Genomic DNA, 12173 nt, shown 5'->3' with positions numbered 1-12173 from the left:
TTGAAAAGTAAGTAAGCTACAGTATGCAACTGTACATGGTATAACAAATATGTATATTATCTTTGGATATTTTAAAGGATGGTAGAAGATTCAAATTGTCATTGTTCTAACAAACTGTTTTTCTTTCACAATAATAATGCCTTAAAGTTAACATACGTATATGCTAAACTAACTATCAGAAGATTCTGTAATTTTACAGATTCATTGAAGGACAGAAATACAGCAAAATAGTCTTCATACATTTAGGTGCATCTGTTACGATCTAACTTTTAAAGAGCTTCAGAAACCCGAGATGGTTTTTCTGCTCCAATTTGAATCTCCTATCATCCCTTGAAATATCTAAGTTAGAACTTTTAATATTGCCTTATATTTACAAAAGTATGTATCATTAACAGGACTAATCAATTTTAGACAATTTTTTTTACTTCTTACAATAGGAAGTAATTAATACAGTTCTTTCTTCTGCTGTCATGACATATCTATAATTAATTAATATTTAAACTTTATTGCTAGCAGCACTGTAATTATTAATTTGCTTAGTGACCTACCTTAATTAACTTCCTAATTTCGAAGACGGCTTTAATTAAAACATTATAGTTTACAATCAAAATGTCACGAAACACGAACTTTTTGCCTGACCTATTACCATCGCACTCTTAATTCCAAATATTTATCCGCATTTCCGCGTCCAATTTACGTTGTCCCACTTTTTTCACCCCAATTGAGAAGAGAATACCACTAGACTGGAATAAAATCACTAGAACATCCGCATATAAAATACTCGACAAGCCCACAAAAGTGCCCTCGTACACATCCCAGCTCTTAACCCTCACTCAAGATAATCAACACCATCTCAACCGGAGCCAACTCGAACATGAAAGCCAATAAATCTAGCCCCAATAAATCAAGAAAACTAAAAAGCTTTCATAACCTTCCGTCAATAAAATCCAAGCCAGAAGACTGTCGCCGAGCCGAGAAAAACTTCATTCCGTATTCTTAATTTCCACGTCCCTGTTGATTCCAAAATTTCGCGAGGACGGTCCAACATAATATTCCCATAAAATATCCGATCGTTGGCTCGGTCGGTCGAGGCCCTCGATCGATGTTAAACGCACAGGACGAGGGAACGGCGAACCGTCGCTCGGCTAGCCGCGACACGTACCCCCGACCTCGGGAAAAAGACGTGAGTTTCGTTAAAGCCACGTAATCGGACGCTGCATGGCCGCTGGGCCATGACATAGTAATGCGTGTAAAGCGTGGGCTGAGTGTCGGCGGCGAGAGTCACGAATACCTTATAGCCTCTCCGACCATGCAAGAAATTCGATTTGATGAGTGCTTAGACAGCTCGAAGTAGGCAAGCCTGGGCGACGAGGTCGCTGGGACGACCGACTAGTGTGTCGTATAAACGGTCCGGTCACGAAAAGTGGAAGGGGACGGCGAAGGTGGATTCAGAGCCCGTTTCTGCTCGTCCGGAGGTTAGGAGTCGAGGCTCCAGGGTACAGAAGGGGGCGGCGAGTTATCGACCGTGGCTTAGAATTGGCTTAGAGGCGAGCATTCGGTCCGCCTAGGCTAACCGTGACATCATATCGTCGGAATGGAAATTCGAATCGGAAATACTTTATCCCGAGTGAGGTGAGGTGAGGAGGAGGTAGGGGGGCCGGATGACGCGAGGGATAAAGGCTCCTAGAAGTGCGGGGGACTCGGTTGAAGGTGACGGTGGGTGCCGATGGCGCGGCGCTAAGTTCACCGGAGACGGAAGGAGATGAGATGGCGTGGAGAGCGGAGGAAGGTAACAGTTGGGGAAACGAGGCGAAAGGCGGACCCACGAGTCCTCGAAATGGAGCAAATGGCGGTAAGAGGAGGCCGGAATGCCGACGGGAGGAAAGGGAAACACCCCCTCTTCGTACGTACTCCCGAAGAGCTTTTCAAACAGTCAACCTTTTCGGTGGATTCCTCGCGACGGGAATATTTTTAGGTTCCCTATCCGTCCTTCTTCGCATCAGCCATCCGACCATTCCCCCACCGTCTTCGGCGCACTGTCACGGACATTTGCATTTACGTGGCGGCACGCGTCTCTGTGTGCGGTCCTCTGTTATTCCACATCCATTTCTCCTCTCTATAGACGCCTTACCGCGGGAACGCAACGCCGTTCCGCTTTAGCTCTTACCATCCGCCGCGTTCCCTCTGCCGACGCTCGCCTCCACGGTTCCTCCTTATTTTTCATACGGATCGCGTAATGGACTTATGGATGGACGAATACGACGGGCTGTTTTATTACCATCCACTGGAGCAAACTGCATTGTCGACATAGCTATCGCCTATCGCGCCAGCCAGTTCGCCGAGGCTTCTTCTGGTAAAGGCTGATTTGCACGATTCGAGGGGAATCCGATGTGGCGATCGAGGACCTGCGATTCCGACGGAGCGTGGCACTCGAAGAATCTGGGAAAGATGCAAGCGATTGGAGAAAATTTCAACCGTGTATTAACTTAACCCGTATCGGAAACTATTCCACGAGTGGGGACGGAGAGAGTAGGTCGTTCTGAGTTTTCGGCATCGAATGCCGTATTCTTGGCAGGTTTAGAGTGGCTGTAGATTGTTGTGGATGATGCTGGTGGAGGGAAGATAAGAGAGTTTGAGCATGTGGGGTAATAATTCAACGCAGGTGTTCTGAGATTAGAGAAAATTAAGAAGTGGTAAGTGCTTGAGGTGTTACGTACTTGGAAACTTTTTGATTGACGATACATTGGAAATTGGTATCAGAGAATTAATTATAATTATCCTAGTAATCTCAAAACAATTAGGATTACCAATAAGTTAGTATAATAGATACGCTAAAAAATATTTTCAATTATTCTAATGGAAAATACATGTACCTATATGAAACATTTAGCAATCTTAAATGTTACTAACATAGTACTTATTAAACGTTTTAAAATATTTTTCTTTCAATAACTTTTTTATTCTACATTTGAGAAGTATATTTACTTTTCTGGACATTCTTTTATAAAATATTTTATTAATTCATTTATTCTTTCTATTACTTTAAAAATATACTTTATAGATTTAATGTTCATAAAACTTGTTGTAAAACTTTGCCTTAAATACTTCAACGGTTTTTGCTGAATATTCTTATTTAATAAATTTGTGTGTAAAGTTTACGTATTATATCATTTATGAAAGATGACGATGAATTAATATGAAACAGGAAAAGAATATTTTGGTAATATTATATCATAAGAAGCTTGGAGAAGTGTATTTACGAAATTATAGCATAGCTTATCTTTCAAACTTCATTGTTTGAAAAGTTCTTCCATTTCATACAGAAAAGAAAATACTGAATCCACTTTGGCGCAGTAATCTGAGAGAACCTTAAATAGAATTGCTGATAAACCTGTACACTTTTATAAAACATTTCTTAGCTCAGATAACTTTTACGCGAAATAAATTTCAAAATGTACTTCTATGAAGTGATGCTGTAAGATGAAGAAGATATGATCGACTTATACTACTGAAGTACGAACCCACTAGTAGAGCAAGTGGAACTAGACGATACTTAGTCAGACGCGTTTATCAGGGAACACAACTAAAATATCAGCCTTTTTAATTAATCATACGTACACTATCATAAAATCTACTTGCAGTAACGTTCATTTAGTTCATTCAGAACATGATAAATAAATGCAAATTTAATAAAATTTCATTACCACATTTCACAGTCATAATCTATAAATCAGACTTTTGCAATGTGACAACCGGTAGCCACACAAGATGTCTGTGTCTCTCTAATGAAAAATCTACTAGGAACATAAAGTAATTTACAAGTCAGTAACCGTTTCGTAGTCGAAACAACCATTTCTATTCATTCGACGTGCATGCATGCTCGCGCATACATAGATTTTCGTAGACGTAACATATACGTGCATATGTATTTATTACGCTACTTCCATGCAGGGAACAGTAATAGTCCACTTTTCTCAATCCACTCGCGCTATGCTTCTCAAATCAGAGCCGTAGTAAATAAAAGTTACGGCCACCATCTTGTGTACCGCAAGTTACGGCCTCCAGTTGTAGCTCGTAATGTTTCACCTTTTTGTATATTCCCGGTTGCTCGATCTCTCCTTTAACGCGAAATAGCACAGTGTTCGTGACCATTCCTTGCTCGCTTCTGAGGCACTCGATAACATACAAAGAAAAAGATAACTGTTACAATATCACAACTTGCACTTGCGGCATTTACGAAGTAAAACGATCTAGAACATAGTTGCGTAGTACCTATAAAGTGAGTTTCGATGATCAAAATGATATTCTCAGGATCAGTATGTTATCTATCTTGTAAAGTCAAATTTCAAATAAGAAATTATATTTTAAAGATTATTCTTCTTTCTGGATAAACATTTTCATTTTACCTCGAAGTTTTACAGAAAAAATTCATTGTACCACCAATACCATGTTTTTATCGATTATTAATTACATTTCTCAAGTTATTGTGCTTGGTACTAAAGAATTAACATTTCCACAACAGCCTGTTTAATAGACTATTTCTAAACTTCTTAATTTTACCAAAATCATATTTAAGTAGATAGAAATAAGCTAAAATAAATCCTGAATAATTTCGATATAAAACTTAAATAAGTTAAGTAATTGTTATCTTTTATTATTTATGTATTTGTAACGCCTAGTAATTGCAAAATCCTTGCATATTGAAACATTTCATATTTTGACGTATTCGCTGGTGGCAAATATTTGTTTATAAAAAAGTTACTACAACCTATAGAGGATGCAACATACGAGTTTGTCGAAACTGATGTTTACATGTCCACAAATTGCGCAGAATGTTGAACGTGATTGCGACTCATGGCGAAAACTATGCTAATATACCGCCATTCCCCAATTTCGCTCTATGGCTGGGACAAATTTTTAGAGATACTAACAAATTGTTGTAATAGGATATATTATTAATTCGAAACGAGGCCATTAGCAGGAGGTCTTCATTTTAATATTAAAAGTCTTGAAAATTCGTTGCTGGTAAAAAGATGTAGAATATAACATACTCGTGATTAACTTTACAGCAGCAGCTAATTATTTATAAACATTGTGCACAAAAATTGGGTTTCTTTCGACTGAATAATTGTACCCGTGAATTGCATATTTCATACAAATACATATATGAATATATTTTATTACAAAACGTTGATATAAAAAATGGCCCAAATCGCGATTTTCGAATGTGAAAATTAACTTTTTGTAAATTAACGTGTTTCGTGCCTCTCTCAAGGCAGTAACGTTTCGACATCGCATCGCAAGTGTTCGGTTAACTTCGTGCATGGTCGTCAGTCAAATTCATTCATTGCATTAATGGTTTACATTCGACATATTCATTTAAAACATTTTGATTAAATCTTTTACAACACAAGTGGAATTCGCAAAGTGCCTTTAATAATCGTAGTGTTTCTAGGGAGTGTAATATTTCTAATTATAAATGACAGACAAAATGCAAAAACAAGGATTATGAAAATAAAATGGAACAAGGACATGTTTCAAGTGAGAATTTTTACCAGATTTGTACAATTCGGTAGTTCAAAAATTTATTAAAGAACTGCTTATATTAGAAAATTGTAGCTGATGTCTTTACTGGCAAAGTATTCCTACTAGAACCAGTTCCTTATTATATCATTATAGTTGCTTTTCATAGTAGAATCAAGGAAAATTTAATAAAATCCTTAAGATCTAAAATACTATTTTTTGCTCGTTACAGGAAGCGGAAAGTGCCATCGGTGCCATGAATGGACAATGGCTCGGTAGCAGGAGTATTCGAACGAATTGGGCGACTCGTAAACCCCCTGCACCAAAATCCGAAGGTGAGTACTACTACCATACGTTTAATTTATCGAGAAACTTTGTTACGCGCAATGGTGGTGCATGATTGTTGTAATAAGCAAACGCAACGTTTGAAGACCTAGAAACGTAAAAGCACTCATTCATTAGCCTCTACTCAAGTATTTAAAAGTGCATTAGTATAATTACTGCAACATATTTAACGACTGAAGGTATAACATGGTTGAATAGAATAGAAGACCAAAAAAAGAATAGACAATATTACGATCTCTTCGAAATTATATGTAGATACTAAGAAACAATGTGACAAACTGTAGAAGTTAAAAGGGGTTGATTCTGTAGAATCGATTTATAGGTTTAGACTTTTGAAAATATACAGGTGAAGGTTACTTTCTTGTTGACGTGAAATAATATGTGCATACTTCTTTTATTATTTATAAATGGTTGTGTGCTGAATAATTATTGCGTCCATTAAATCAGACAAACTTAATTACATAAAGTAGAATTAACAGAATAATTCTATCGTTATAAATACAAATAAATAATACTTTAAATAAACCTTGTTCACCTAGGGAGGAAAAATATGAACTTAAAACACAGTTTCATATCTAACTTCTTGCCTTATATTAACGATACATACTTTTGATACAGATTCTACTTTAAACACAAGACCAGACATTGTCACTTTCTTAAATCTATAACCAGAAAAAAATTGCAGAGATTCTCAGCAGTCTTTGCTTCACAAAATGATCCAACAATTACTGTATTAAAACATCTACATTGCACAATTCTAGTCCCCCTCTCTTTTAAACTAACCCCAACCCATACAATTCGAGAAAACTCAAAAGACAAGGATTCAACGTCAAAAAACACTGCTTTACTGAAAAAATAAAATTCCCCAATATCACGCATCGTTGACCTTAACCACAATTCAGAAAAAGGAACCACAAAAAGGGGAGAGCGAACGTGGGTCAAGGTAAACAGCGGGGAATTGAAAGGTTGGCCTAGCGTCCGCCGGGACCCTCAAACGGTAGCGTTCTATTTGCGTCTCGAGACTATTCCGTGGCGAGTACGAGACTGCTAGACGAAATTAAACGTCCCACTCGCGACACACTGGAATTTTCCCAGACGCAACCGAAACTTGATTACCCTCGACGAAATTTCTACGGCGCGCAAATGGATCGCGCGATCGCGTTATTCGGTCGAATCGTTCGAAAAGTCTCTTTCTGCGCCAGCCACAAGATCGTGCAGCCGCAGGAAAGCTTTCATCGCGGATGCTTGAAACAGATTCGCTGCGAAGGGGTTGCTCGGCGAAACGCGTCGTCCCGAGACGCCAGCGATTCGACTGCTTATTAATCGATACCTCGAGATGGATTTTCGGGCGGAGCTTTTTCCTTTGGCAGAACGCGAGTTATTATTGAAGATGGCTGTCTCGTAAACGTCTGCCTTAGACTATGTACAGGGCGTCCCAGAACTGATGATGAACAAGCGAGAAGGGGATGATTCTATGTACTTGAAAAAATAGAAGAGAAATGTAGAATACATTTTTGATATCCTGCTTCGTTTTCGAGGAAATTGGCTTTGAACAGAACACCTTGTATACTCATACACGTGGCTTCAGATAACTGCCTTGGCGTAAAGATAAAATCAGTTATGTGACGTTACGTATGGGCAAAGTAATGAATACTGATTGTAGGTGCAAGTTTTTACTTTCGAAATTGAGAGTTGATAATATTTATATCTGTGATTATTTTGTTGTAACTTACTTTAGTTTAAGAAATAATAAAAACATAGAAATGTCTAAAAAGAAAAAGATACGTTTCACCACGCTTTTGTTGTTCTATAAAATTTGTCGCACTTGTTTGCACCATTGTGACTCAGTTAGAAAATATTCATTGCTATTTAAAATCGAAGTGGTGGCATCCAGTGCTGTCCGATGGTGTCTGATGCAGTATCCATCAGTTTGAATTATCTTTGCCCACATGTGACGTCGAATTTTCTCAATCAAATTTTTTATCTTTGCTTCACTTCGACTTCTAGATTTCTATATACAGGTCGCGTCTATAAATATGTATGATCTAAAGCAAGGTTGTTTAACTTTTTACCCGCCACTGCTGTTCGACCACCCACCATCTGTCAGACGGTTCTCTCACTAGCTAGCAGTTAGCCAGAGTAGAAGCAGGAGTTACGCCAAGTAGACATGCTGGGAGCCTTTCAACAATGCAGTCCTGCGACCTGCAAGTTAAGCTAGGTCTACACTACACGTTACACAACAAGATTACATAACGTTTTAATAAACAGGAAGAAGACATGTGTAACATTTTTCTTTTCTGTTTTCTAAAAAGTTATACCTATAACTTTGTTATATAACATGTCGTGTAGACTCAGCTTTAGACAGATCTAAGGGCCCAACCAGAGATAGTATAAAACCCTACTGTCCAATGATGTCCTGAAATAGAAAGGGAACTTTTCGAATGAGGTTGAGATTCTTAGCAGTCACTGGTTACTGTCGCAATCTCTACACCATTCGAAAAGTTTCCCTTCTATCTTGCGACTTCACCAAACAGAAGGTTTCCATACCATCCCTGTTCCCAATTAACCAATGCTGTGTGACCCTGCTTTTCACTTTTCGAGGAGCGTTTATGAGTTTCGCGTTGTCCATGCGTGTACGTACGAGCTGCCTGCGAGTAATAAAACTATTCGACATATAAAACGGATGAACGCTAGCTTATGACACGGATCAGCGACGAAACGAAAAAGAAGGGCTGCATAAAAATAAGCCGACGAATGGGTGCGAACTGAGGCCTACGTAAACGAGCGGAAATCTATAAAAAAAACGAAAAGGAAAATGTAAGGTGTGCGCTATAATAAAACACCGACGTGCTCGCAATTAACGCGACCCACTCATTCGCGCTGTTTTATTGCCCCTTATTGTTTTCATTTACTCGACCAAGTCCATCGTTTACTTTTATGTTTATTACCGGGCAAGGCTCGGTTACATGCTTCGCTGTGCGCTCGCGCTTCTTTTTTTTCTTTCTTTATTTTTTTGAAGCCCGAACACGCGTTCTTAATAAGGTAATTGTGCGGCGCTGAGCGGGCATGGGTGTTATCGGATTTGCACGCTGTTTAATTCGCTTTTGAAATTGTTTTCTGTTATTTTACTTGCAAGGCTTCTCTTTGGGTAATTTCTTGTTTGAATGTTGAGCGCGTCGACTAAGGGTGGAAATAATTATTCCGAAATGGTTTAGTTATCCTAGATGAGAGTATTTTAATTTGACTTTCCTGAGATAGCTATCGAAGTATACTTCTGTTTTTATATACTTGACGCTGATTTAATAGATTTACTTTCCTTTTATGTTATTGAGTCAGTAGTTTGAATAATTCTTTGGGCTAAAGTTATGATGCAAAGGATTATAAGAACACATTTCTTCTTTATTTGTTAGCTATCATTTTTAATAGGGAATAACCATAGTCAGAATTTGAAGGCAATCGAACATTTATTTAAGGACCAAGCTATTTAAAATGACTATTTTTATTCATTGGAACTTTCCTATAAAACTTTACCCCAAAATCACTCGAAATGACAATAAAATTTTATTACACATGAGAGTCTTTTACAGAGTGCAGTACTGTATGAAAAATTTTTAAGTATATAGATATTCTAAAAATGTTGGCTGCATTCTTCCATGAATTCCATTTAAAAAGAGAACATGTGCATCTTCAAAGTTTATCATATCTCATTTTACCTCCTCTTCCATTAGTTTTCCAAAATCCAGTGTCTATCATTTCAAGTATAGACGCGCACGAGCGTCAATTTTATCGATCTGACTAAAGGCCAATTACAGACTGAACAATCCTTCTTTTTCTACCGAATAGATAAAAAGGCAATCGATATATGAAATTCCATTAAGACTGTAATCAACCTTTAGTTAAACCGACGAAATTATCAGTCGTATGCGCCTAAGCTAAATTACAAACACATCAAGACGAATTTCACGGATTTCACCGTACCTACAGAACACGATTAAAACCAATTAAAGTATCACATTTCGTCCCAAGAAAATCTACAGCAGAAATTTCCATCGCGTTTATAGGCCACCGACGAAGCAATTCCACAATAGTGGTATCCCATCCGGTGTAGAAAGGTATTTGAAATTCTACAATGTGCACGTCGCCTCGAATCGGGCACCCGAACGAATTCTACGGATCGTTATCCTCCTGGATGGAAATGTAGGGCAAAGGGTGATTTACACATTCCTCGTCTAACCGTCATTAGCTCTATAATTAGCACTGTTAAAGGCAAGAGCCCGATGAAAGTATAACGCCCCCGGAGTCGGCGGGGATAGTAAGAATCCAATTGAAGTTATGAACTAAACGCATAATGAGCTTGGGAGGTAGCACTCCGAGACCCAAGTAAGTATTATTATATTATCATAAGCGGTTCTTCGACCCACGGGCTCCTCTGTCGTCCAGCCTCGGAGTCACCTCCGACCCCTCGACTAACTAATTTCATTCCGCAAGTCTTTAATTAGTATTCGTCGCGGAGCGTCCAAACTTTTTCACTAGAGGAGAGACCCAGCTCTCGCAGGCTCATCCAGACTCGGGCAGGGGACCGTTCAGCCCGTATTTGCATAGGCCAAATTCGCAGGGAACACTTTCTTGCCGGCCACCTCTGCTGGCTTAATATTCCACCCTTGGAATTCTTCTAAATATCGCATCAGGAAAAATGATTACTCGCTAATGAAATTTCGTCCTCGTGTGGGAGCGTACGCGTCACTGGGGTGCTGGCTGGGTTCGTCCCAACCACCGCCTTATTTATACATGCAAAGTCGAATTAACGTTAGACCTGCGAGGAGAATGAAGAGTAATTGCAAGAGTATCGCCGCTGCTCCTTGCGCAACACGTTTTATTTACTTTGACTCGGGTCGGATGCTACCGTTCTGGGTTTTTGGAGCTAACTGCTGCATGTAAACAGGTGTGAGGTAGTCTCCTAGAGTTGCGAGAGCGTTAGTATTTTTAGATCTTAAAGTGGATGATGAAGAGAGTATTTAAGACTTGGACTACTAAAGCAATTACGTGAGTGGTGTGGAGGTTTTTTGGAAAAGTTCATTTTGTAGTATCCATGTTTGTGGTATTTTTGGTGACTTTAACTGCAATATGTGAGGATTTTGTGAACCTATTTTTTCTTCTATTCTTTTTTGGAAATGTTTACACGAAATACTTAGATATAATAAAATACTGAAATAGTGAGTGTTAGAATGTAGAAAGGTGATTGCTTAGATTTTTTACTAGTTTATCAAAATACCTAAATTTAGAGATGGACAGGGAAAGCAAAGATGTAGTCAATGGAATTTTGCACATAGGGAATGAACCTGGAGGCAAATTTGTTTTGGCAAATGAATTCAGCGATGTTTAATATGTAGTTATTTACTTAAAGATATCAGTTACAAAATATTTGTCTGAACGTTATTTGTGTTTAGTTTGTGGTTATTTTAATAGCATATATTCAACGTATGTATACTATTACCTGGTATCCAAGTATGTGTTAAATCTAGTTTTTAAAATTTAGAAGAATTCACAAGCTTTTTGTGCTTTGTTACTTTGTCCTAACATTCAAAATTCTAATGACAAAAGATTTAGAGAAGGTGTAGTTATTATAGAAATTTTAGAAATCAAAGAAAGGAGTCAGAAAATCAGATGTAAGTGGAAGCATATCATTTAACTGGAAGCATATGAAATCTTACTGGCAATCTTTTGTGTCAATAGTTAATCTATATAATTTGATTTCGATTTTCAAACATTTCCATCTTTCTATAATAAAAATAACTCTCGTTGAAATAACTAATGCCGTAGTACTTGTTTAAAAAACTATTTTAGAACATTTTATAATACAAATATATCCTCTTAATTGCAAGTGAATAAATTACATGAAGAATGTTACTTTCACGAATTTATTGATGCGACATTGCTCCCATCTGTTTTCCTTATTGATCTAATTTCATCCTCTTCACTTTTCTTTCTCGTGAAACTCCATTTTTCACTTTTTCTAGTGACCCATCATAAGGCTCATTTACTCATTTATCAAACCTTATCTTTTACTTCAAAGACGAACAATTCTGACACGCCATATTTTCCATATAATAACTATATTAAAAATTTCACTTGTTCGCCAAGTCGTCAATAAATGAATTTCGAAATTCTTATGTGAAATTTAAAGAAGAATATCTGGGAAAATGATTATTGTAGTCTCATTTCTTAAATAGTTTCTAGGATTTCATTGAATAGCTGAATACATTAATAACTCATAGAAGCACCGTCAATCATTCACTATGTGTATT

General features: G+C 37.8%; 1 protein-coding gene across 6 annotated transcripts in view; it reads left to right on the top strand.

Moving 5' to 3' along the window:
* LOC143186203 (nucleolysin TIAR) overlaps positions 1–12173 on the top strand; it is a 588750-nt gene that overhangs the window by 520317 nt on the left and 56260 nt on the right. For all 6 annotated transcript variants that reach the window (XM_076389721.1, XM_076389722.1, XM_076389726.1 and 3 more), the window contains one exon: positions 5756–5858. In XM_076389721.1, the coding sequence (XP_076245836.1) occupies positions 5756–5858 (103 nt within the window). The remainder of the gene's footprint in view (positions 1–5755; positions 5859–12173) is intronic.

The sequence above is a fragment of the Calliopsis andreniformis genome, chromosome 12 (assembly GCF_051401765.1).
Source record: "Calliopsis andreniformis isolate RMS-2024a chromosome 12, iyCalAndr_principal, whole genome shotgun sequence".
Lineage (NCBI taxonomy): Eukaryota > Metazoa > Arthropoda > Insecta > Hymenoptera > Andrenidae > Calliopsis > Calliopsis andreniformis.
Note: the sequence above shows the minus strand (reverse complement) of the source record. Positions and strands in the feature narration are given on the sequence as shown.